This window comes from Squalius cephalus, assembly GCF_949319135.1.
Source record: "Squalius cephalus genome assembly, chromosome: 22".
Lineage (NCBI taxonomy): Eukaryota > Metazoa > Chordata > Actinopteri > Cypriniformes > Leuciscidae > Squalius > Squalius cephalus.
Window position 1 is genome coordinate 5,485,423 of NC_137143.1, and position 27,890 is coordinate 5,513,312.

At 38.4% G+C, this 27,890-nt stretch overlaps 2 protein-coding genes across 6 annotated transcripts in view; both read right to left on the reverse strand.

The window, feature by feature from the left end:
• Positions 1–1,188: 1,188 nt before the first annotated feature.
• rpn1 (ribophorin I) lies at positions 1,189–12,256 on the reverse strand. The gene is made up of 11 exons (XM_079858187.1): positions 11,843–12,256; positions 11,033–11,097; positions 8,026–8,332; positions 5,071–5,280; positions 4,463–4,655; positions 4,273–4,372; positions 4,017–4,155; positions 2,785–2,904; positions 2,452–2,697; positions 1,557–2,364; positions 1,189–1,501 (listed from the first exon to the last, which is right to left on the reverse strand). The coding sequence occupies exons 1-10, from the start codon at positions 12,074–12,076 to the stop codon at positions 2,182–2,184; spliced, it is 1,797 nt and encodes a 598-aa protein (XP_079714313.1). The 5' UTR covers positions 12,077–12,256; the 3' UTR covers positions 1,189–1,501; positions 1,557–2,181.
• Positions 12,257–12,985: 729 nt separating this feature from the next.
• The window catches only part of pbrm1 (polybromo 1), a 28,429-nt gene continuing 13,524 nt past the window's right edge, over positions 12,986–27,890 (reverse strand). For 3 of the 5 annotated variants that reach the window (XM_079858344.1, XM_079858343.1, XM_079858347.1), the window contains 13 exons: positions 25,601–25,786; positions 24,845–25,002; positions 24,484–24,738; positions 23,700–23,845; positions 22,318–22,475; positions 21,924–22,107; positions 21,583–21,787; positions 20,207–20,408; positions 19,961–20,110; positions 18,603–18,758; positions 15,463–15,512; positions 15,094–15,307; positions 12,986–13,604 (listed from right to left, as the gene is read on the reverse strand). In XM_079858344.1, coding sequence (XP_079714470.1) covers positions 13,432–13,604; positions 15,094–15,307; positions 15,463–15,512; positions 18,603–18,758; positions 19,961–20,110; positions 20,207–20,408; positions 21,583–21,787; positions 21,924–22,107; positions 22,318–22,475; positions 23,700–23,845; positions 24,484–24,738; positions 24,845–25,002; positions 25,601–25,786 — 2,237 coding nt within the window. In that variant the 3' untranslated portion in view covers positions 12,986–13,431. The remainder of the gene's footprint in view (positions 13,605–15,093; positions 15,308–15,462; positions 15,513–18,602; positions 18,759–19,960; positions 20,111–20,206; positions 20,409–21,582; positions 21,788–21,923; positions 22,108–22,317; positions 22,476–23,699; positions 23,846–24,483; positions 24,739–24,844; positions 25,003–25,600; positions 25,787–27,890) is intronic. The other 2 variants (XM_079858345.1, XM_079858346.1) reach the window with 1 other exon arrangement.

The following is a 27,890-nucleotide window of genomic DNA, read 5'->3' on the forward strand; positions in this document are numbered from 1 at the left end:
GTTCAGGCCGAGTACAGCGTGTTATTGCCCTCTTGTGGTCAGAACATGCTGTAACGGTCACTTTGTGCTTTTATGTTAATCTGAGGTAAAATGAGAACTGCGCATGTGCGTAGCGTGTCAGTAATAGAGAAGAGATTCGCTCTACCGACCTTTGTACTTTGGTCACAAATATAAAAGGAAATAAAAGTACAGAGTTGGATGTTTGTTTGTATACTTTTCCTCATTCGATCCCCATGTATGCGGACGAGTGTGACATTTGAGTAATTTTATTAAACACGGGGAAAATACGCCATCTCTCGTCTCTCGTGCATCTTTTCCTCCGACACCTATTTTTTTTTTTTTCTCTCTGGGCCACATCTCAACTTTGCTTTACAATCATAGACTGTAAAGGTTACAATGCACACTCATTAAAGAGAGGCACTACTTCTTTTACTTTTCTTTTTCACCCAGTTGTTCAAAAGTAATCTGATCGGATTTCGGATATCGGATTGGATCAAATCTTGAGAAAGGATTCTGAAATCAGATTGAATCACAAAATTCTAAAAGTTTTGGTCTGGATCAAAGCGTCAGTTTGTGTTGTTCAGCATTTTCTGTAGGATTGGGATACCTTTAATAATAATAATAAAAAAAAAACATTTATATGCACATTTATATAACTTGCTCTTGATTAGTTTAACCATTAAAGTAATAAAGTATTAGACTACCTAGCCTTTCAGTACAGTAAAGGAATTAGAGATTTTGACGCAAAAAAAAAAAAATGAATCACCCAAACAGCTCTGTCAATATCAAACAAAATGTGATTTTTTTTTTATCACTGTATATAAACTACATTGTTAGAAACTACTTTCGACTGGTTCATCTCTGATGATCAATCGCTTCCCTTATTGAGTGTAGATTTGTTTGTTTTTGTTGAGGGTCTCATGAGGGGCTACGGAAACTGGAGATTTTAATTCATTTTAATGCTTTTGTGTTCCCCCAAGAAACTTTGCATTCTTTCTCAAAACTCAAAAAGTTCTTTGCGAATGAATGCAAAGTTTCTTGGGGGAACACAAAGCGCATGAAAGTATATAATTTGTCTACCATTACATATTTTTTTTCCCATCACCATGTCCCTTCAGTGCCTGTAGGGTTCTGATTGTTTTAAGGAAATTGAAATTGAAGGTGATGTTTGCATTATGTTGTTTTCTTTCTTTTGTCAAAAAAGGGTTTATTACACAGTAAAAATTAGTTTTTTGTATATAAACTCAATTTCCAGCAATCTAAAAAGCTGTCTTCTCATATTGATTACACACAAACAACCATTAAAAATAACATGGTTTTCATTCAAGTTTTAGATTTAACTTGCTAAATATTCAAGAATTAATTTGCTCTCTATGTTTGTATTCTGGGAGAAAAACGACATTTATGGAAACTAAGAACTTAATGATAGAATTTAAAGTTATTTTAGATGAATGGATTAATGATTGGTGTCTAATGGCCTGCACATTTTGAAGTAAAATTGCTTTATTATATCTTAATCGTTATCTTTATAGTTATCGTCCTTGGTGTGAACGGGCCTTTACTTTGGCAAAGACTGTTATAGTCAAATAAATCAGATCACTGGTCCGGTTTTAAACACCTTGTTTATTTACGGACTGAAAATGTGTCACATTTACCGTTGACATACAAAAATCAATCTCATTCATATCATTCACTGTGGAACTGAAGTACGTCATTTACAATAAAAGAAAATCATACAAAAATGTGAGAAACAAAAACCCAATAGAAAATGTCCAAACATGAGCATATCAGTGTCAACCTTTTCAGCACCTTATGTTCCATACTTGTGTTTTAGGACGGGGAAGATCCTTTTCTCTCTATCTCTATTTTTTTTTTTTGAAAACATTAAGTGCAATGATGTTCAAGTGAGATTACTGTGAGAGGTTGTGGAACCAATTTAAATTCAAATCCGACTCCAAAACCTGCAAATGATAGTGAAAAGGAAGCAGTTTGCTGGACTATGATAATGAAGACTGCATCTGACATTCAGCAACTTGAAACATAAAAAAAACCCTCTTCCACAACCACACACACATCCTGCGAAAATCACTCAAACTTCCTACAAAGGCACCAACATGATGTTCACAGAATGATGCATCTTGTATGTGAGTGTACACTTGATCTGCCAGTCCGGTGTGAGGTTTACAAGGCGTCCAGAAGGCTGTCGATGCGGCTGACCAGCTCTTGCCTCTTGCCTGTCAGGGTTTTATCCGAGTCGATGTAGGCGTCCTTCTTCACCTTTCCGGCCACCAGCCGCTCGGCTTCCTGACAGGATCGGGACACCAGATCCTTCAGCTGGCCGTCCAGCTTCTGTATCTCGCCGACCTGCAGGCGGAGGAACGGTGAACGTTTAGAACCACTGAATGCATTTTAAAATGAGAAAAAAGAACGGCTTCTGTCGAGATGGACTACTTTTTCAGCCAGATCGGAGCCCTCTGCCTTGAGACGGGCTTGTAAAGCAGTGATGTCATTGGTGAGGGTGCGGTGTTCAGCCTCTAGAGTCTTGCGGCCGCTGTTTAGGGCTCCGGTGTCCCGGGATTGCTTGTAGCGGTTCACCACTTCATCCATGTGGCGGTACAGGCCGAGACGCTTGTTGACCAGAGTCAAGACCTGCTCGGTGATGGAGGCCACCTTCATACGCACCTCCGCTGCTGGATCCTGGCAGAGGAAATGAGGAAACAGACAGCTTAGATAAGAATCGGACACCTTCAGTCATTTCAACAATACCGTGTGCTCCAGGCGCACCTTGGTGATGGAGAAGTCGAGGCGCACGTAGATGATGACGGTGAAAAAGAGGATGTAGAACGCTCCCACCACTAACAGCGGCTCCTGCAGCATCAGGATCTTATTGAAGTTGTAGTGAACCTAATGAGAAAAACACAGAGGGTTTATACTTGCTACTTTCTGCATAAGCACACTTGTGCGGTCACTGCCTCCACAAGACATTTTTGACACTTTGAATCGAAGTGCATGCCAGTGGAAAAATTTGAAGAAAGGTTTGCTGTGCAGAGCACCGGTACTTTAGAGCACAGAGTAAGAACTGCAGTGAATAATGGCAAAACAACCATGTTTAATGTTGCAACTGCTCAGTGTTTGTTTGATGTATATGCCCACTCGCTTTTGTAAACTAAATAAAAATATCCAAAACAATACTGTAGTTTGATGAAAAAAGTAGGTTTTTGAATAGCTTTATATTACACTATGTCAGGGTTTCTCAAACTCGGTCCTGGAGGGCCACTGTCCTGCACAGTTTAGCTCCAACCCTGATCAAACTCGCCTACCTGTGATTTTCTAGTGATCTGAAGACATTGATTAGCTTGCTCAGGAGTGTTTGATCAGGGTTGGAGCTTAACTGTGCAGGACAGTGGCCCTCCAGGACCGAGTTTGAGAAAGCCTGCACTATGTAGAAGAAAAAATGAATATGCAAGAAATTTAAGAACTTTTATTTTACATTATTTTTCTTAATGAGCTTAAATGTAAAAAAAAAGGTTTTTTTTTTACATTTATATTTTTCAAAGTGAATGCATTTAAAACCTTTTAATTTATATTTATAATTCTAGTTAAATGTAGCATTTGTTACATTTAAATTGCAATTTACAAACTGCTTTATGCATTTGCCAAGTGCATTTATTTACATTTAACATTTTAAACTTTAATAAAATCATTTTAAAGGTCTTTTTTTTTTAGCACCAGTTTGAATAGTGATTTACTTTTTTATTTTTAAATTGGTAACTTTTATTTTATTTAAGAAGCACTCTTAGTCTTCCATGCATATCTTAGACCCGACTGTAAAATATGAAAACTAAAATGTTCAGCCCATATTTTCTAAGCAACGCTGTAAAGAGCATCAGGATAAGACGACAGGACAGGATTGTACTTGAGGAACCTTGAGGCTGTACAGAAGTTCTGTATCCTTGCAAGAGATTTAACAGCATTTAAAATGACCCTGCTGGTCTCCTGTGAAAGTCTGAGATTACCACAACGTCCTGAATGTGCTGCTCCACCAGATTGTTCTTGGTGGCCACCAGCACAGGCCTGCCAAAGGTGTCCAGGTAAGTGTAATGCAGCTCGTCCTGACTGCGGGTGATGGGGTACGGGGTGTCCATGTGGATATTTCTAGACCAACAAAGTAGCTGTTAATCTATTGTCAAGATTTTTAAAGGAATTGTGTATTACATATTTATACTACCTGTAAGTGCAAGTCACCAAATTAAACTTATATCAGATGCTCACCTGGCTCCTTCAGGAAGGATCAGTTTCACCGTTAGCTGGTCAATAACCTGGTCATCATAGACATGATCGACCAGACGCATCTTCAGGGCATACTGGTCTCCTAAAGAACAAATGGATTCGTAACTTTATAATGACTTTAAATTAAAAGAAAATGTTTCTAATCTCTCAACTTGATAAACCAGACACACACCCAGATTGTAGAGATATTCATAGCTGGGAAGATTATAACCAATCATGTAATGCGTTTTCCAGCCGCCGAACAGCGGGAAACGGGGACGGATTTCAACCTCTACGGAATCATCTAGAACTTGGAGGTGAGAGGTGGAGATGTTCCCGATCTCATCGCGGTAGTACACGTCCTGAGCAGAGGCTGGGAGGATGGTCTGCGAGGATACAGAACACACAAGTTGAAGAACACCAAACCTAGTGCACCGTGGAGGTCAAGATTCCTCTTCTTCAACCGGTTTAAGCTTCATTTAAGCTAAAATTCATTTTAAAGGTCTTTATTTTTGTCAGTTTGAATAGTAATTTACTTACTTTTTATTTTTAAATGAATAACTTTCCTTTTATTTAAGAGGCACTGTTAGTCTTCCATGCATATCTAGACTCTAAAATAAGAAAACTAAAATGTTCAAATATAATTTATATTTCATACCCCTGACCAAAATAGAGTTCTTTCGAGTTGCCTACAGGAACGCAAACTTCAGCTGAGCCATTATGTTGGACCAGCTGTCATTTCGCAAAATTCTATAAGGAGTTTTAAAAAAAAATAAAAAAATAAAAAGAGTGTTAAGAAACCTTGAAAGATTTGACTGAGGAAATGCCGCTGTCAGACTGTCTCTGGTAGTCATAGCGGGAAAAGGGCCCCTTCAGGTAGGCACCAGTGTGTCTCAGATCGACGGTTTCCTCCACGGCGATGTTGCCCCAGTGAGAGACCTCGATGGTTCGAGTGATGCTGCTGATGGTGAGGAAGGGTGTGTTGTTCTCATAGTGGATCTTCATGGCATCCTACAAACCAGCAGTTTTCAAAAGATTAAACACTGCTGCTCAGAGTAGACGTCCACACACACATATCATTTTAGCAGATTCATTTAAAGACTGTGGTTATCGGCAATAATCGTTTTTCCTGGTTGCGTTTGTTGCAGGATCAGCTGAGAAGGGTCCGCTGTTATCACAGTATGAGAGCGGCCTCTAGAGGCGAAATAAAAACTAGCACTGGCACCTCGTGGTGTTTGTTTTGACACGTTACGCTACACTACACAGAGCAGAATATATCAGATGCAGATTTAAAACTCTGACAATGAAAAGGTAGGTATACAGTACAATACATAAACAGGTTGTCATTTTAAAAGGATTATTTTGTTGACTAGATGCTGCATTAGTAGCCAACAAGGCTGAGAGGATGTTAACCTTTGAAGGCCTACCTCAAGCGAACAGTGTAGCAAAAATACATGCAAATCTGAAATAATTGTTTAAATGTCATGCTTGTTATGGTCTAATTGCATTAGTTTATATCAGATTTCCTCAAATCTTGCCATGGAGGGCCAATGCCCTGCAGAGTTTAGCTCAAACCCTGATCAAACACACCTGAGCAAGCTAATCAAGGTCTTCAGATCACTAGAAAATCACAGGCGAGTTTGAGCAGTGGCCCTCCAGGACTGGATTTGAGGAACCCTGGTTTAAATCCAGCTGGGCACGTTTACGCATCAGTAAGACAGCTAGGTTGTATATTTAAAGCTAGTAATGTGATGCTGCCGGTTCTAGAGGGTGCGAACCACCCTCAAAAGAAAGCAAGAGCACCCTGTACAGTTGATACTGTAATAATGTCATATTGGCAAAGAAGATTTGGCGAACGCTCAAGTGCGTTTTGTGTTTGTGCTCTGGAGGGTGTCAAAGGTTGATTTCTTGGACGCAATGGCCAATCAGAAGTGTTTATATTGGACAGAATCCATTCCCCACTCAAAACATCAGAGTTTTTGTTCAGTGCTGAGTTCTGCATGCACTTTCGTTTGACCCTAAAAACCCAAACTTAACATCCAAAACAACAAGATCAGCGATTGTCGTGAAATACAGTCACGAAACAATAAACTGCAGGACGTGCTCGATAATAAAGAGTTATTAAACTGCATTACGCCATGAAAGAGATACTGTTGCCCAAGAGGATTTCTGTGCGCAGGGATCCCTCTGAGACGGATTGGAACATTAACCAATATAAAACTTTGAGCTTCAGGTTTATGCCTAAATGATCACATATACACAAAAGTGTCAAAATGCCTAGCTTGGGGAGTTCACTGTCGGTCACGTCTTAAGTGAAGAAAGGGTTGGGAAATAAGTCGCATGTGTAACAGTATATTGGATCTGTGCATTCAGTCTTAAAGTGACAGCAGCCTAATACTCCTGCAGCCGTCTGTGTTATTAATGCTTATCAAACAAGAAAAGACTTCTAGATTAATCCTACTAAATCTACTGAAGAGCAATATTTCATTTATACAGTGAAGACTATGCAATGTTGTTTTACATTTGATTACTTTCAGATGATAAAGACGGTTGTTTTTTTATTATTATTTTTCACAGGAATGCTATATTTGCTAAGCTCCAAGTTCCTCTAAGAGAGGTAATGGAATATGTTGCACACCAATAAATTAAGTGTTGTCAATTCATGATACTTAATTTTCATGATCATCTTTCTTAAATTTTTTTATACTTAAAATACATTGTTAAAAATAGTTGGCCTATTATTTATTTCTGCCAATACTGCTTCTAGTGATCGTAATCATGATCGGGCCACCCTTACAGGATTTACTCTCAAAATTACAATGATTGACATAACCACAGCAATGGACGGAATTAAAATAAGATATCGAAATAGATTTGACTACATTAAGCAAAGTAAATGTAAACTAATATTTTAATAGAAAAATATTCAAATGTGCATTTGGTTTGATTCAGTATCACCTGTGGCCCTTCCCAATGTTTCTTACATATATAGAGCAAAGTGTGTCAAAGATAATGTCTTTAAATAAGCTTGTTTGAGTAAAGAACAGAAGAAATGACGTCAACTGATTATCCATGACTACAGGTGCTAGTGTTTCTGTATCCTAAGTTAGTTTGAGACGGTTTTATCCTCTTACTCATTTTCTACAGCTTTTGTAAATGTAGAACTCTGTCAACTGATTGACTCCTGGTCTTTATTGAGCATACTGGTCTCATTATGGGGTCTAACTGTCATTCCCCTATAAGTTAATCAACTACTGCCTAACTCAAACTTTGAACTAGAGGTGGACCGATAGCTAAATCGGTCCACCTCTAGTTCAAAGTTTGAGTCAGTAAGATTTGATCAAACAAAAACAATAAAAAAAAGTTACAGAAGATTTCTAACTTCTATTAAAAGAATCTTGCAAAAACAATTCTCACAGAGTCCACAAATGTATTAAGCAGGACAACCGTTTTTAACATCGACGATGCTGAAAATTCAGCTTCATCACAGGAATAAATGACATTCTAAAATATATTAAAATAAAAAAGTCATTTTAAATTAATATTAGACAAAATTACCGTATTTTTGCTCAAATAAATGCAGCCTTGGCGAGCAATAGAAGTTTCAAAAACATTTTAAAAAATCTGACTGAGCCCAAACTCTAGTTACGTGAAAACAAAACTGAAAAACTCGTGTGAAGCATGAAGTCAGCCAATTTCATAACTAGCACATAAAGACAATACTATCATGTAAACACACTGTTTGCAGTAAGTCACCTGGCTGAAGGGAGGTACATCTTTGAATGGTCCATACTCAATGGCCTCGTCGCTCTTGGTGGGGTTGCCCAGTTTGGTGTAGGTCTCCACGGTTTTGGAGGCCAGGCGCACACGGGTGGTCTGGGAGCGGGTGGGGTATGGGGAGAACAGGTAGTGGTTCCCCTGGAAGACCACCAGCTGTCGCTCGGCCTGGGTGATCTGGGTGGGGAAAGGCTTCAGCACGTGACTGAACACAGTCTCGACCTTCACCCGCAGTTTAGCACCCGGAGCGAGAGAAGACGGTAACTGTGCCTCGAAGAATTTACCACTGCAGGAGGGGAAGAGAACAAGATGGAGCTGTAAATGATGTATACATCTCCAAAAAGAGGAACATGCCAATATACACAAAGAGGAGTGTCTCTCATAGCCCATGTGTAACTTTTGTCACATCTGACTTGTTAGAGTAATTGTTTGTAGTCTAAAAAGCAAAACGAACATTAAATCTGTCTTCAAACCACATCCATTTGCATTTTAAAATTGGATTCAAATTAGGGTTCAAATACTCCTGGATTCACTCACATGAGATCCACCAATAGCAGACCTCAACCATCCAATCAATTTCCCATGGTCATATTAATCACATTATTGCTTCTCTCGAATAAGCATAATCATCTGAGATATTAGCCCACTGGTTATTTATGCTGAAAACTTTTTTTCTTTAATTTATTAATTGCATTGGTAACAAGGTTTCATGCGTGGGTTTCCAGATGTCAGTTTAAATCCCAAAAACAGAGCTTTTCTAGATCCATTTTCTGCCCAGTGTAATTAATCTACCCAACCTGGCAACCCGTTCTGCACTGCAGAAAAAAAGTGCTGATGATCTGAAAATGATCTGGAGTTTAAAGATATCTATTATTAGCCTAGAAATCTAGACGCACCCTAGCGGCAGCAAAATGTATTTTGCAGCCAGGGTAGTCTAGCAACTCTCCGTTGACTTTCGGAGCTGTAAAACCTAAATTGGGTCAGGCCAATCACATTGCGTATAGTAGGTGCCGCGGGGCGGGCTTAACATAATGACGACAGAGTTGCGACGGTTCCCTGCTACTTGAAAACAAAGAATGGCAAAACGGCTGCTGCTGGAGAACAGTCTTTCAAATCGACTTTGGCCGCGACTCTGGAGGACTTGGAGTTAAGTTTTTCTTTGAGAAAAGAGCAAAGAACGGCACTTAAGTCATTCTTAAGAAAGGAAGATGTGTTCGTAGTTTTGTTGGCCAGACATGGCAAAAGTTGAATCTATCAACTAACGTTTAGCTCCGCTGTTGGGAAAACGCTCTGGTTGGTTGAAGCGCTGTCCTATTGCGTGCCGAGGGAATTTGAAAGACAACCGTTTATCCCGCCCCTCGGATTGAGTCGTGTCTATGGTGAGTTGCCAGACCTAACATCTTGATGTAGGTCTGGCTTGCTAGGCTAATCTATTATGATATTCTGCACAAATCAAAGCGCAACACCGCATGTTTGTGTTCCTTTACGAAGCCACTTGTGCTCGTTGCTTCAACAAACTGTAATAAATACAAACATGAATTTTGACTATATTGGGTTTTTAAAAAAAGAAAATCACATACATAATCTGGGATTGATATAACAAATTTCACTGTTTTAGCTTTTGAAAGAAGCTTCTTAAAGTTTTACCAGTATTCATAATGTAGAGTGTTCGACTGATACAGGTTTTTTGATGGCTGATGCTGCCGATGGCCACTAATATATACATGATATCAGACAATTTAATGATTTAAATAACTATTGCTATAATAAAATGTATATTTATTTTACATAATATTTACAAAAATTTGAAATAAATAATTAAAAAAAAAATGTTTTTAGTAAAAAAAAAATCATTTGAATGAAAGAAATCTGCAAAATAAATATATTTCTTAATTCTGTAGTCCTATTATGGCATTTTCAGAAATAAAGAAATTGTTAAATAAGATAATTTAAAAAGTATACACTATCCAACAATACTCAGTAATCTGAAAAGCCTGTGTGCAATGGGAATCATATTTTCTTAAAGACCAGGCAATGCTAATACTACATATAATAGCATGTAGCACAGCATAGTTTGAAATTGCTCGCTTATGCGTGTTCAGTAAACCATCCGGTCCACACCCAATTCACAAAGCTTGAATTTTTTGCTCGGATGGACCGTCATGCACAGACTACATGCATTTTTATACAGGATACAACACCCATACTTTTTATAAGGACCATAAAAAATTAAATAAACTATATCGGGCGAATGCTACTTTCTAAATTATGAAAAATGGTAAAACTTTAAGAAGCATCTCTCAAACGCTAAAATCGAATAATAATTCTAAATATATAAAATTATGTCTACAATTTTCAAATTTCAAAATAAAAGTCCTGCTTTCGACACCAAATAGAAAAAGCCAAATATCGCCTGACGTATGGACCTCTAGTAAGTGTGTTTATGTATATGATAAATATGATAACTGAATTGACTTTCTCTTGATGTGTGATCACGTGAAACTGGAATGATTCTGATGAAATTAAATTTCTTAAATGAGAACAATCATGATTACTAATAAATTATAATTTGAGCAAAATAATCATGATGATCAGTTGAACCATTATTAGGCAGCCCTAAATTAAATCTGATCTTGGCATGTTAGTCACCACAAAATAAAAACTGACAATACTTATTGCAGTAGTTATTATAAATGAAATTCATGTGCCTTCATATTCTTTAATCAAAATAACTTCCCCTCCCTCTTCCAGTGACATCTCTTCTCTGATGATGTGTTTACTGGTGCGAGGGGCGGGGCAACCTGTCACTCACATGAGATCCACCAATAGCAGACCTCAACCATCCAATCAATTTCCCACGGTCAAAAGGTCCAATACAAAAAATAATAATAATTCTGGCTCAAGAAGTGATATTCGTCACAATAGTGAAGAAAAGATGATTGCAACTTCTGTTTCATGCGGACTTTAATACTTTCGCCCAGTTTACCTTTGTCCAGGGATAGTTTTCTCTTTCAGCTCTAAGCTTTCATCCTCCTCTTCCTCCCCCTTTACCTGGTGAAGATAAAAAAAAAAACTTCTGTTATAACCAGAAACTTCTTAACATGCAGTCTAAAGTAAGAAAAACAAGGAAAATCCATGACCCAAAAGTATGTTGAAGCTTAAAACAAGCCCTCTGCTTACAGATCAATGCCAAACACATGCAAATGAGCCGTCTGTCAAACTCATAGCTGCTAATATACACTTTTAAGCACGAGAAACAAACGTTTTTATTAAAAGAAGAAACCCAAATGACGCTGGATTCATGTTTTTGTATGATATTGGTGTAGTGCGACAGCACGGAAGTGAGCTGTGTCTCCAGAACGTACGTGTCACGCTGGCACTGACAGAGCAAAGCGGAAGTGCGCTGCACAACCACAGCTAATGCTAATCCTAGATATATAACACTTCAATAACGCCATGTGCATTACATCAGAATTCATTTGAATTCATTATTTGAACGAACATTACATCTTAACTACATTGTTTGAGATGAAATTAGCCAAAAACGTGTGCAAATGTACAAATCAAGCGGAATCATGCAGCTAGCTTGGGCTACAGTATATGAAAAGTTGCACTCCCTATTGTCTCTATGGCAAAAATAAGTTTCAGATATAATTTAAAAAGCACGAAACAGTCCGAAATGAATAAGTTACAATTAAAAGAGAAGCTAGCAAAAGTGATAGCTAGCAAAGAGCTTCCCTCCAGCATCACCCACTCTTGCCTTCTTGTATTTTTATTCATTATTTGATTTACTCACAGATGCACCGATGAAGGCCAGATGCGGCGCGAGCTCGGGCTCCAGGGCGAGCGTGAAACTGTGCACTCGCGACGCCCCGTGATTGGCGAGCTGGATCTCGGCTGTGATCTTCCCGAGGTGAGTGCTCAGATCCAGCGTGCGCTTCACGTCCTCGTTCACCAGCCCGTCCGCGCCGACCGACGCGCAGAAGAGGCACGAGATCAGCACTAAACTCACCGCTCCGGCGCTCCACATTGTCTTGCGTTTATATGTTATGATTTGGCGGTTAATAAATGTAATAAGTCCTATCCGGTGATGTGTTTGCGCGTGCAGTGAGGCCTCGCGCTGCAAAAGCTGCTCCTGAAGGATGACGCTTCATTCATTCCCTCACGAGTGACGTCACCAACATGGCGGACAACGAACCCACCTTTCACCGGGGCTAAATAAATAAATAAAAAAACCTCTCGCAGCGGCTCTTCTCTTTCTTTATTGTGACTGTTTCCTTTTTTGTTTATATAATGTGCTCAATAAAAATAAACTTTCACTGAGGCAAGTGCACAGTAATGAATGTTCTATTATGGATGTCTTTATCATCACTTTTCATCATATAGTCTTGTAGTCAGCAAGGAAACTTGACGAAAAGTGACAGTAAAGATGTTGCAAATGATTTATATTTCTAATAAATGCTGTTTTTTAAAACTTTCTATTCATTATAAAAGTCAATTTCCACAAAAATGCTGTTTTTTTTAATGTAAATAAATGTTTCTTGTGCACCAAATCAGCATATTTCTGAAGGATCATGTGACACTTAAGATTGCTGAAAATTCAGCTTTGCTATTACAGGAATACATATATTTTTAAATGTATTAAACTAGAAAAGAGTAAACTAATAATATTTCTTGAAAGACTTAAATATTACTGTTTGTGTTTTTACTGTATGTTTGATCAAATAAATGCTTGGGTGAGCATTTAAGATTTCATTTAAAAACTATATGAAAACTATATAAAAAAAACAAAAATAAAGAAATATATATATATATATATATATATAGAGAGAGAGAGAGAGAGAGAGAGAGAGAGAGAGAGAGAGAGAGAGAGAGAGAGTTACCAGGGTAAATTATAAAAATGGTTCTTTTTCCATAGAAAAGCAATTATGTCCAGTAGTTTTGTCACTGTTAGTTTATTGAAACAATAGACAAGATAGTGTCCATTCCAAAATGATTTAAGCTGATACAACTGGGATGATATGAAAAATAGGCCTATTAACTTCTTGTCATACCATTTTACGAACCAAGACCCAAAAACGGCCATTTCTACATTCTTTCAGAACAATCCTAACTTATTCGCCTCACAAATTACAATGAACAAACATTAAGGTCAACACTTTAAAGTTCAACATTTTATGAAAATGTTTAAATTGGTCTAAGAACATTTAATAGTCAACATACAAAATCAGCCAATTGAAAGTGCTATCAAGAAACATCAACACTAATGAAGCCAACAGACAATATTTAGCATTACAAACCCCTAAACAGAACGTTATTGGATCACAACATGAAGACACTAAGAACAGCTCGTCTCACTGTGTAAGAATAATAAAGAGGAATGCTTCAGATGTTTTGGATGTTGTACGTCTGTTGAATGTTTAGTGTGTCTCGCAGCATTAGGTCCCGAAGTCGCCACAGAGCGTCAGCCATGGTCTTGTGAGCTCCCTTGCTCTTCAGCCAATGAGAGGGCAGACGGCTCTCCTGCTCTTTTGTGAGCCGCACATCTTTCCTGCGAGCTGGGGTCAAACACACACACACACACATTTGGCTGGTTTAAGATTTTACATATCGATAATACACATTTTTCTAATATTATTAATAATTATCTAATATAAATATTGTGTAACATATGCTATCGTTTAAACGTTCAAGAGAGAGTAAAAACATTTGTTACAAAAGATTTCTATTTCAAAGAAATTCTGTTCTTCAAACTTTTTATTCATCAAAGAAACTTGGAAAAAATGCATGTTTCCACAAAAATATGAAGCAGCACAACTGTTTTCAACAATGATAATAAGAAATGTTTCTTGTTGAGCAAATCAATATTTCTGAAGGATCATGTGACTCTGAAGACTGGAGTAATGATGCTGAAAATTAAGCTTTGATCACAGGAATAAATTACATTTAAAAAATAAAATAAAATAGAAAACAAGCTATTTTAAACTGCAGTAATATTTTACACAATTATAGTTTTTTTTAAACTGTATTTATGCTCAAATAACTGTAGCTTTGGTGAGCATTGGGTACTTTAAAACCATTAAATAATCTTACCAACCCCAAACATTTTGAACAGTAATGTGAATGTTTATTTCATTTATAAACAATAAGTTCATAAACCAATAATACTATAAAATAATAATAATAATAATAATCTTACTTGGTATTGTGAAATTGTTTTATATATTATATATTGGATTTTATCATCCATAGGCTGGGTAAATCTCACTCATATTTTGCATATTGCATTTTCTTTATGCAAAATGTATTAATTTTTTTTCGGTAACACTTTACAATAAGGTCTCATTTGTTAACATAAGTTAATGCATTAACTAATATGAACTAACAATGGGCAATATATTTTTGCAGCATTTATTAACCTTCACGTTCATGTTAGTTCACAGTGCATTAACTAATATTATTACACAGCTCTGTGGAATACTTGATTCTGATTGGTCAATCGCGACATCCATCGGTATGTTATCTCCCAATAACAACCAATAAAAACTGATAACACAGGCTCATCCGGGTAACTAAAGTCAGCACTTTGCTCTTGCTAGGAACGGTTTTTCCTCATGGAAGTTTTGTGTTTGGTGAGCTAATAACATTAAAACTCAAAACAATATTTTCTGCACACAATATTGATTTCGTCACGTCGGGGTCAGGATCACCCTGTCGGGGTTTATTCTGCAATAACGCCTGGATGTACATTATCCCTTACTTAACAGATACAGCTTTTAATATTAAAAAGGTATTAGTAAATGCTGAGATTAACTTCAACAGTGATTAATAAATGCTAGAAGTATTTTCATTGTAAGTTCATTTTAACTCATGTAGTTATGTTAATGTTAACAAATTAAACCTTATTGTAAAGTGTTACCATTTTTTCCTTAGATTTTTCCGGGGACATCTAACCTCAAGCCACCTGGCTACCTTGCTGTCTAAGTGTCTGCATTGGCAATGTTGGTCGACCATTAGAACATAATGTCAATCTGCCTTCTTACTCACCAGAGAGAGTTTGGTCCCATTTGCTGACAGTAGTGGACTCAGCACTGAGTCCTTCAATATACCTCAGGTAAGCCTCTGAGTGTAGCAGTCGCTGGGGTTTGGGTGGAGGAGCCACAAATATGGGGGTGGAGGGCTGCTGTAGAGAGGGCGTCCCAGCCTGCCCCTGTCCCGGGTAGGGTGGTGGAGCCTGTTGGCCTGAGTTCATCACACCCATCTACAGAAACACAAAGATTCAGAACGACTCGAAGCGCAGAAATGATCCCATTCAATCCAACCGTTGTTATTGATTTTGTTGCCAGAGATAAAGTTGCATTAACATTTAGCATTCATATAAGGGATAAACGCAAAACCCTTCAAAATCAGCATTACCTGAGTCCCATAAGCACTTCCTGTTGAACCCGGGGCCATTCCATTCATACCTGTGAAAGAGGTATCAGCATACACTGAGAAGAAGAGACTTTCAAAGTAAACTGAGACCCTCAGCTCTTTCTGTTCATGTTTATCTGAGTAGATAATCAGTTCTACAGTGTTGAAACCATTCGAATCTGATCGTGGTTTATGGCATAATCCACAGAAGTTAAGACATCTGAAGTCTCAAATCAAGCAAAAGGAGAAATTGAGAATTTTTTTCACGCTGATGATATAGTGAGTGACCAGGGGCTGTCAAGCTCCAAAACATGTTCAATGAAAGTACTGCATCTGACTCGTGTACTAAAGCGAACTTTCTGTTTGGAGAAGATCGAAATTCAAGTTGCTATTCACTGAATGATACGTTTTTATTAAAAGCACCAATCAGTCAAACACAGATTTTCATTGAGTAATGAATTACATTTTGGTCTATTCCTGACATGAAACGGCAACTCAGCTTCAGAAGAGGTAGCGTGGCCGAGCGGTCTAAGGCGCTGGATTTAGGCTCCAGTCTCTCTGGAGACGTGGGTTCGAATCCCACCGCTGCCAATTATGTTTTGTGGGGCAGTTGTGGCCTAATGGTTCGAGAGTTAAAGAATAAATGTGTGTGTGTCGTTTGAATGTTATCTGGATCCAATACATCATTGGCTTTGTCGTGTGACTAGCTTCAGCGTCAGTTACCTGCCATTTACAACTCCTCTCCTGTGGCTTCATGGGATAGTCAAGTGTCTATCGAATGTGGACTCTGGATTCTGGCAGAAGTAGTAGGTCATTTACTATGTACTTTTTACCTACTGGTTTGTGAATACTATGTATTCAGAAATACTTCAGTTTCATACTAGTAGGGAAGTCGGTATATTCAGATGCAGCGATACTGTGTTTAGTCCCTTTTCGAAGCATAACTGCTCCTAGTCACTATTGCTTTCGTTCTAATGAACAGAACTTGAATATTCTTCAAAATATCTGTAACACTTTATAATAAGGTCTCATTTGTTAACATTAGTTGATGTGTTAGCTAACATGAAATAAAAATGAGCAATACATGTTTAGAGCATTTATTAACCTTTGTTAATGTTAGTTAATAAAAATGTTAATGTTAGTTCACAGTGCATTAACTAATCTTAACAGATACAACGATTAAAAAAAGGTATTTGTAAATGCTGAGATTTACATTAACTAAAAATAATAAATGCTGTAGAAGTATTGTTCATTGTTAGTTCATGTTAACTAATGTAGTTATCTAATATTAATATATAAAACCTTGTTGCAAAATGTTACTAAAATATTTAATTTTGGGTAACACTTTAAAATAAGCTCCCATTAGAACTAACATGAACTGACAATGAGCAATACATTTGTAACAGAATTTATTAGGGGTTGAAGCGTGTAGCGCTGAAACTCTATTGCAATTGTTAGAATTTCCAAGGATCAGCATTCTCCCCTAAAAGTGATCAGGTAGACAAAACCATAAGTCGTGGAGACTTGAATTTTTGAGGGAGGGTAGTACTCTCACCGTCTACAACGTCACAAAGGTTCGGCCCGATCGGCCTGATGGGGGCGCTACAGTGATCAAAAGTACGTAATGGCTCATAACTCCTAAACCGTTCATCGCAGACTCAGGTGTCTTATATAATTGAGATCCTTGAAATTTTCTGGTATTTTGGAATTTTCGAAAAACTACTTTTGTTAAAGCTACACTGTGTAGGATTTTCTCCCATCTAGCGGTGAAATTGTTTATGACTACCAAGTGAATATTACTTTCTAGCCCCTCCCATTCCGAGGGCGTTTTAACTCCTACGGTGGCCGTATTATTTCAAATCTGCCGGCAGTCGCGAGTAATCTCCCCCTCGCATTCGTCACGGTGCAACTGAGTGTAAAAACGCGAAAGGCGAATTTCCAGGTATGTCCCTCTTTGACTAATGTATTTTCAAGATGGAGGCGCTGCCATGTTGGCTGCCGCCGTTCGAGCGACTCGCTCGTATGTATTCTAAATGGCAGATTCTACGCTTACGAGAATACTTGATTAGTTGGTAGAAGCAATTACACATTAATGAGCACATATCATTTTGAAAGAATCAACTAAAAAAATTACACAGTGTAGCTTTAAATAGTCCTACAATTTTTCGATCAGAACCAAACCAGTGCAGAAAGATTCTCTGGAATCTGATTGTCAATAATTATGTAAAAAAACTGAGTCGCATCCACGGCAGTGAGATGAAGTTCGCCAGTGAAGTTTGAGCGGCTGTCAGACAAGGTTAACGGAGGTCGATCGGAAGGAAACTCGCTCGGCCTGTTTGACTCACGGCCCTCGAGGCCTGTAAGAAATTCAAAAGAAATCGGCCACCTGGGGGCGCCTTCACGTTTTTCACGTGCATAAAGGATTGTTTATCACGCGATGGCACGACATTTATCATACCGCACTCCTCCTTCTGAGCAACTTTGCCTCTAGGACCGCTGCTGTCAATCGAATTGTTTCGCAAACTAGTCCTAGGTTTTTGGCTTAACCTCGATAACTGTTAAAAAGCTTTAAAACATAAATTACCTTAGTAAATTGCCTGTTTTGGCTTTAAATGTTTGATTTACTATGATCATGGTGGTTGCAAGCTTGCTAAAGAAAACATAATACCTTTTTACGCATGTGCTTAAAGGCCTTAAAGTGCTTGAACCCCGTTATTTGCTGCTTGCAGCTATATTTAATCCGGTTAACGTTAGTAATAAAAATACAACTGTTCATTGTTAGTTAATGTTAGCTCAGGTCCATTCAATAATACTAACAGACACAACTTTTTATTTTATAAATGCTTTAGAAGTATTGTTCTTTGTCAGTTCATGTTAACTAGTGCAGTTAACTAATGTTAACTAATGGAAACGTGCTGTAAAGTGTTACCACAATTTGGTGTTGTACGAATGAAAGACATGAGGGTGAGTAAATGATGACAGAACTGAACTATTCCTCAACAGAACATTGGGAGTCTCTTGGTTTTGTCTTGGTCCGGGCGGACAGTTTGCTCTATGGTACAGGTAGCCCCTCTTGTTAGGATTGGAGAGGCAGACAGGAAGCAACTGCGAGTGGGGACGTGTGGCTGTGAAGTGGTCCTTACCCAGATACGGCATGCCAGGCATACCCCACGGGAAGTGGAGTGGTAAGGCAGGCATCCCCATGGGATGTAGAGGCATGCCGGCCATGTTAATCATGCCATCGACAGGCCCCTGAAAGGGCAGCATGTGTGGCCTGTAACTACCCAGCATGCCTTTTCCTTGGAAGAGGAAGGTGGCGACACAACATATGCATGCATCAGTATATCATGCAGTTATGAGAATGAATTCATGCACTACATGTAAAACGAAAATGAAAACTACAATTAGAGCATGTAAGCTGATTTATCATTCATGATGAAGCATGAAACCCAACACACACAAACGCACGCACACACACACACACACACACACACCCCTTTTCCACAAATTGGGCATCAGAGCTGTGCTTAATCTGGCCCGTATCCACCCATTTCCACTGAAGAAAAGTGGTTCTGGGCCTGAAAAATCATCTTTGCAATGGCTGCTGGTACTTGCAATGGAAGCCAGAACCTTAGCATGTAAAGTACACTTTGATCAACTGCTTCGTTCTTCTCCAATTAAGTTGAGCTGCAAAGCTACTCCAGCAGCTATTTCAGTATTTAATAATATTTTGAATTATCTTTTACTTTAATATTTTCACTTCATATTTAAGTTTATCAAACTATCAATTATGTTTTTGTTATTTTTAAAAATAAAAATAATTTCTATTTAACTTTATTTTGAATTATTATTATTATTTTAATTAAGTTTTTATTAATTTTACTACTTCAATTCAAACATATTTTATTTCAGTTTTTAACATACATTTTTTAAATGGCAAGTGTTTTCATCTAATATATATATTTTAATTTATTTCTACTTTAATTCGGTAATCTAGCACTTTTTAAAATAGTTTTAGTTAACAAAAACAACACTAGCCTTTTTATTTTTGTTATCCATCTGATAATTTAAGGATTATGCACCAAATTTTTAATTTAGGCTGATATTCAAATTCTATACTATTAAATTAATTCAACTGAAACTAAAATCATTTTAAATGCTACAAGTGAATTTAGGCTATTTATTTTGGGATAAACAACCCGTTACGTCATTATTCAGCTCTCAAGTCAGTGGAAACGGATCATTTGGGAGAAAAGTCCTCTGAACCCATGGCTGAGCACCATCCCAATGAAAAAGGGGTAGTTAAGTTTCATGATTGTTACAGTTCATGCAGTAACTCTGATGGAAGATAACAGGCGTTAGTTTTGAAATTACAGACACCAAAAAATTGGCAGCTTTGTGAAAGGAAAGAACTGGCTGAAGATGGCACTGGAGATGAGTGTGTTAGCAGTTAGGCTTCGTATTGCAGCTCTGTGTGTCCACCACACCTGAGAGGGGTTACCTGCCATAGGCGTCATGCTGTGGCTAAGCATCCCCATGGGGGTCGGGGGGGGTACTACCCCCATGAGCGCCCCTACTGGGGTACCTGCTCTCGGGGAGTTCTGCGCTGCTCTTTCTCGCTCCTGCTGCTCCGCTACCTTGGCTGCCCGCTCTGAATCGACCACAAAAGATAAAAACAATTTGATGTTTCGTGGAGAACCTGAAGACATTGAAGACAGTGTCCATATATGATTTCCAGGCACTTTACCTTCGTACTCCGCTTTCTTAGTGGCCTCAAGGTTCCTCCACTCTGTGCCCACCAGTCGACTGAGCTCTCCAAAAGAGAAGTCAGGGTGCTGGGCCTTGATGACAGCTCTCATTTCACTGCTGAAGAGGATGTACCCACTCATGTTGATCTTCCTCTTTGCCCCCTCCTTCTTCGACAAACCCTTAATGGACTTTGGTGCGGACTGTGGGAAAATGAGATGCTGATGATCTAGTCTCGGCCTTAGACAGGATGCATGAGGCTACTCGGGCTAATTTAGATTCAAATCACTACCAAAATCACTCGCTTCAATATGATTGGCAGGATTCTATGTAACGGGACAGCTTTACTTTATAGTAATTTGCTAACTTTCTGCGGAAAAACTAGTCGCTGGAATTGAGCTAGCACTTTGTGGCAAGCCGTTTTGCAGTTAAAAACGTGAGACGCAGGTCAGTGGAGTGAGAAAATGCTGTGTCATGCGCGAGATGCTGCTAAAGACGCGAGACGTGGTGGTTAAAGATGTCAGTCTAGTGCGTGTTTACATTGAAAAACAATGGAAAAGTAGCGCAGTGGAATGCAAAAACACGTTCTGTGTAAGCGGCCCCTAACATGGCTTAATGTTGCAATTTAAATTTCATAATGATACGACATTATTCTAGTAATTTTTAAAATATTAATAATCTAGGGCCAGATTTACTAACAGCTTGCGCCAGCACAAACCCTCTTTTGGCGTTAAATAACTACTGTCAGGATTTACTAAAGACACGCAGTGAAAATTTCAATGCGTGGACAGGGTTATTTTTGCGGCTGACCTTATTGCATATGCATTTGTAGGAGTTTCCCCTTCAGACGCAAAATTTATAGGAGGAGAGTATTTAAATGAATCAAGCAAGGTGATTTACTAAGGTTTGCGCTAGTCAATTTACTAGTATTTGCACCATTATTTACTAGCATTAACTTAAATCTGACGCTTATTTGCGCTGCTCTTGGTAGATTGTGTTATTATTGAAATGATCCGGCTGCGTCTGTGTTTTTTTTTTGTTTTTTTTGCGTCGTCAGAACTTTCCACTCCCATCGGTGCTTTTTTGGTTTTGCGCTCTCACGCTAATTTACCCTGTTTAGTAAATCTGGCCCTAAATCTAATAATGACCAGTTTACATGTCCCAAGTTGGCAGTTTTTGACCAGAATAAGTTAAATAGTGAATACTCTCGCTCTTCGAGACTACTGATTATCAGACAATACAGTAAATAATATAATGACAACGAAAAGCCCCTTCTGAGATTAGTGGTTTAAATCATTGAGGGTCACCTACTGCTCTTCCTATTGCTCTTGCACAAGCACAGACAATGGTTTTCATTCAACAACAGAGACTGCAGACCTGCGGGGGGGCGTAATGCAGCATGTCCATGTCACCGGTCAGCTGAGTCTGAAGCTGAGGCATGCAGTGAGCATCAGAACCGTCTCCATCATCATCACCCAAATCCTCCAGCTCTTCATCCGTCATGTCCGCAAACTTGGCCTCCAACTCTTCGATCTTCTTATCGAGCAGCGGAGACGGCTCCTTCTGAGGCACTATGAGCTTTCTGACAGAGATAACCAAAAGCATGAGTCCAATGTTCAGTCTTGGGACAGAAACGAGCAATCCCACCGCTATACACTAAAGTCTGTTTTCTAAGTCAATCAAGTTTTATTTTTCTTTGGATTATTGAAGCAACTGACCGAAAGTAATAGATTTCATCCTCGACTACTTTGGCAGACAGAGAGAAACGCTTCAGCCCTTTAAACTTCTTCATTTGCTTCTCACTCTCGATGTAGCGGCTCTCACACAGCAACACATCCTCCTCCGGCATTTCAGTTGGCCGGCATGACAGGAAATCTTTGAAAGAAGACACTGTACACTTCCCTGAGGACAAAAACACTCCAGATGAGGGAGAAGACATGGTGATAAGATTTAATCAGGGAAACTAACATATCACTTCATGTAATAATAGTCCTTTCAATGTAAATCACTCAGTGGCAGAGTCAATGTATTTCAGTCAATGTTCTTGAAACCACTCAGTAATACAACTGTGATGATGGAACTTAACTTCGGGGCCAGCCAAAATACTGTTACCTCCAATACAGGTCATAGGACAGGATTCTTCCAGGTTACTGAGGAATACTTCCTTCTTGTAGAACATCTTAGTAGGTTCATGCTCGGTCTCCTCGGGATGGATGAAGATGGGCCCGAAAAAATAGGCAGCTCCATCTCGCACCCACATCTTCTCTATCCTATTACAAGACAAAATCATTTATATATCAGGCGACACTGTCATGAATCCAAGTTTGCTGGTCTTGTTGTTATTGACATCTTAGGAAGTGGCAGTTGGGATTTAGAATCTATAGCTACAATAAGTACAAACAAAAATTAAATAACCAAGAGGGATTGCTATGCAACATTAAACAGTCAGTTTACCCAAAACACTATTATGATGTTAACATCAAGTGCAGTTGGCTCCCTTCATATCGTATCTCCGTATCTTTTAACCAAATGTGACATTCAAGACCTAAGAAGACGGGCCAGATTAACTAAACAGGACAATTCCAATGGGAGTGGAAAGTTATGTGCGTGATCAACTGATGATGTGCAAATTAAAGAACACAGTCACAGCCGGATCATTTACATAATGACCAACACAATCTACCAAGAGCAGCGCAAATTAGCGTCTGGTTTAAGACCTGCTTTATTTGGGCTGTAAATAATGGCACAAACACCAGTAAATTGATGAGCGCAAACCTCAGTAAACCACCTTGCATGATTCATTTAAATACTCTCCTCCCATAAATTTTGCATCTGAAAGGGAAACTCCTACAAATGCATATGCAATAATGTCAGCCGTAAAAATAACCATGTCTTCGCCTTTTCAACGTTAATTTTTCACTGCGTGTCTTTAGTAAATCCTGACAGTAGTTTTTAACACCAAAAGAGGGTTTACACTGCCGCACGCTGTTAGCTGTTACCAAATCTTTCACATTTCAAGAAGTTTATAAAGACTTGAAGCATCGATCAATATTTATATAATAATAAAAGCCTAAATTAATCTGTTGATCATATGAATCCTTTGTGTGTCTTCAGAAGACTTAGATTAAATCAATCAATTTATATGAATTACTTTTGTCTTTATGAACTTTCTGAAGTGTCAATGTTTTGATCAATGGACTTTCAATGGAGGGACAGAAATACCTCAGGTTTCATTAAAAATATCTTCATTTGTGTTTCAAAGTCTTCTGAGCTTGGAATGATATAACTGCGAGTACTTGTTGACAGAACCCTTTTATAGTTCCTTTTTGTTCTTTTCGAAGCTCTACATTGTCCGTTCCCATTTGATTTAATTGTATGGAAAAGAGCAGCATGAATATTCTGCTAAATATCTCCTTTTTTGTTCCACAAAAGAAATGACGGCATATAGTTTGGAAGAACACGAGCAACACTGCGTCTCGTCATTGGTACCCTACCTGCCCACACGGTTGCGAACGAGCCCATGAGAGCGGATGTAGACGCAGTCTCCCACTTTCAGCCACATGTCGTTGTAGCAGAGCTGCTCGTAGTACTGGCAGCCTGGCTCGCCGTTACTGACCTCCATGGTAACATCCTCCCTCTCCTGAGGACACAGATTGACGGTCAGGCAGCATGTGTCAAAGATATTCAATATCAGCCAATATACACTGCCACTACCAAAAAAGTTGCTGTTTGGATTTAAATAGGCAAATTGACAGTTCTTCAAACCCTCATTGATGGAGTGTGTAGCTTTTCATTTCTTAAACAACCATGTAGGAAGACACATTATGGCCATATTCAAGGATGACAATTCAAGGCTGTGTGATTTTTTGTCAAGACCTTGTATTGACAAAGCAAGAGTCCAGCACTCTGTAAAGTCTCCTCCAGCACATCCCAAAGACTTTCAATGAATTTAAGCTCTGGACTCGGAGGAGCCAATGTGTGAAAATGATTCTTCAAGCCATATTCAAGGATGACAATGTCAAGATTCATCAGGCTCAAATTGTGAGAGAATAGTTGTGAGGGAGCATGAAGAATCATTTTCACACAGAATCCAGAGCTTAAATTCACTGAAAGTCTTTGGGATGTGCTGGAGGAGACTTTACAGAGTGCTGGACTCTTTGTCAATACAAGATCTTGACTAAAAACTGATGCACATTCATTTCCATCATGAGGTGCATTCATTTTTGGTCAAGATCTTGTATTTTATTCAATGAATGTATTTTTTCGTGTATGTCTTACCTTATCAATGATGGATGGTACAGCTTTACCATCCTCTACCACCTCAGGAGGCTTGTCACTCTCCTGTTTGGGTGCAAACATGGAGGCCACCCGAACCACAGGCAAGGTCACTTCACGAATGACGAACTTCACTGAGCTCAGGGGCATCGTCCACATCTTGATCTTTTTGAAGGACTTGGTTTTAGCAGAATAACGAGACTCGCAGACAAAAACGTCTTCAGCTCGGAAGCTGTCAGGCTGAAGCTTGAAATACTCCTGAAATAAGGGGTTTTATCAGAGCAGATTTTAAAATGTAGCATTAATGTAAAAATGTATTTAGTCTTATTGGGAATGTGTTGGACTCATCGCTGGATGATATTACCTTCACAAACATGACGACACATTTGCCCATTATTTTATTGACAGGAATTTTGTTGTAATAGTCGCTTTTGAAAACTTCTTTCTCAAGAAATTTGCGTGTTGCAAGATGAAATGTTTCGTTGGGTCTGTAGAACCAGCAGCCATAAAGCCAGTTCTCTCCTTCATGAAAAGATACATACACATACTTTAATAGCTATACCACTGTTCAAAAGTTTAGGGTTGGTAACATTTTTTAAGGCTGCATTTAAAAATAAGTAAAAACAATAATATTGTGAAATATTACAACTTCAAATAACACTTTTGTATTTCAAAATATTTTTTAAATGAAATGTATACATGTAATGGCAAAGCTGAAGCATCATTACTCCAGTCTTCAGTGTCACATGATCCTTCAGAAATCATTCTAATATGATAATGTGCTGCTCAAGAATCATTTCTTATTATTAGCATTATCATTATCGTGCTGCTTTTTTATTTTTCTAGAAACCATGATCATTTTTTTTTTTCAAGATTCCTTGATGAATAGAAAGATAAAAAAGAACAGCATTTATTTGAAACAGATTTTTTTGAAACATGATATTTTTTCCGGTCACTTTTGATGTATCAATTTCTTTCATTTAAAAAAAATAAAAAAATCTTACTGTTCTTACTCCAAATCTTAACAGTAATGTATGTTCACAATCAATAGTGTTATGAAACAACATAAACGCATAGCACATGTTGACAGCATGTATCTAATGATTTCTGGATGTAATACCTGCATCATCCTGCCACAGGCGCTCTATGCAGACGATGTGCGGCTGCAGGTTTGGTTCTGTGGGCTCCACGTAAACATAGTCTCCCACATGGTACATGTTGTCCTTGAAGCTGCAGTCCTGGCTGTAGTTGCGCTGAAGGACTCCCTGCCATCCGCCACCTGCTGTGTCCTCACTCTTCTCAGCCTCTGGAGATCAATGTCAAAACATTAATAAGCATTAAACAAAACATTAAGCAAAGACTGTGTTTGAACACAGGAGAGAACTCCCCTAAATGATTGTTTTGTGTGTATGGAATAAAGGAGTCAATTCCAAAATTGTGATGTTTAATAAAGGCTAAATATTTATCCTGTTTGATTATGGTTTGTGGTTACAAAACGTTTGTCACTTCTGTAAAATGGGTCCATGGTAAATAAGGGTTTCTAAGATAAAGATTTTTTTTTTTACAAATCCATTTTAATACAAGCTCTTAGAAATATACTGTTTTTTCATGTATGGTTCTGAAAAACATTTATGCCATTTTTAACTGTGCCAAGTAAAAATTTTTATCAAAGACTAAAAATGTGGTGTAAACATCAAGAATAAATTAATTACATATTTTCCATAAAACATGTGAGTGTACACGTCATTATTATAAAAGGTAAATGGTAAAGGTAAAATGTTTTTTTAAATATCATGAAATATTAATTAATAAATATTTTACTTTGTAACGATAACCAGCTGGAGTGCCCTCGAGAGCCACCAGAGGGCACTCCACACCTGACTCTCATGTTCACTCACAGACTACATCTCCCATCATTCTCTGCCTGGACTCATCAGCACTCATTATCACATTCACCTGTATCTCATCTTCTTGTTTAGTTCACCCCATATAAGCCTGGTTCACCCAATCACTCACTGCGAAGTTTTGTATGTTGTTGCACTGCATTCCTGAGCGTTTTCCCTGGTTTCTTGTCTCTTGGTTTTTTGGATTTCTTGCCTGTTCCGTGGATTACTCTTTTGTCTCTGACCCCTGCCTAGTGATGGCCAAATGAAGCGTTTCGAAGCATTATTGCTTTCTGATACAATTGTGTCGAAAATGGTTCATTACTCGAAGCTTCATTCAGATAGAAATTGCAGCACCATCTCCTGGTGAAGTAAATGTAATGCAACAAAGCTGACAACCATAACGCCCCGTTTATTACGTGTTTACCGAGGTGAACAAAGCTGAAACAGTGTTTGCTGTGAAACTCATTTATGTAGGTGAATTTTACAGATACTAATGAATTTCATGTGTTCACCTTGATAATAAAAGATTAAGCAGGATGTGTCTGTGTAATTATTTCTTTAGACAAGGACAGAAGATCAAAAAGTTTGAAACCATCACAGAAATTCTAATGGCTTATATTAAAATAGTAACCATTGGCTTTTTACCATTTAAACCACTACATAATTCTTTTTTGTAGTGTGTTCGGGACATATTCCATTAGGATTTAATGCCCCCACCAATACAACCCAACACATAGAGACCCACAGAGACCACTACAATTCCCATTACAACCAATAAATTCCCATGAAAAACATTAAATCCAATAGAATTTCTGTAATGGTTTCTATAGTTTTTTTTTTTTTTACCTTCACTTTTATAAGAAATACAGCCGCCAGGTTTCAAACCTGCCAACACTGGATTGGGCTGTCAAAGCAGCCATGTGGTTCACTACAGGAGTGAAGCAGTGTGTTTGCTTCAGACGTCATTTTCACGTGACTAGTGACGTAATGATACAAGCTCCGAAGCAGTGGTTCATTGCAAGGACCGTTCGAGTTTGAAGCAAGCTTCGGAGCGTCGGTGTCAGACGTAACATCACTACCCCTGCCTGTTTTGTTTGTTTGTTTGTTTTGTTTGTTTGGACGGCCTATCTGTGTTTTGACCTTTTGCCTGTTTATTGGATTACGTGTCTGGATTGCCCCTTCATTAAAGCTGCATTTGGATCTCTACCTTCGTGTCTCCGAGCAGTCCGTAACAGAAAACTTCGCTGTACCAAGATCCAGCAGCGATGACCACCATTAATCCAGCGGCAAAGATTATGTGTCTCCGTCAGGGAGACCGGCCCATAGAGGAGTACGTGAGAGACTTTATTGAGCTGGCACCTTTGGCATTTTTCGATGAAGTATGCCTAATGATATTTTTCCGTGGAGGACTATCCGAGCCGATCAGCTCCCTTATGCCACTTCATCACCCTGGCTGGAATCTTCAAAAGTATATAATCCAGGCTCTTTTGCTGGCTGAGTCACTTCACGTCAGCCCTGCCGAAC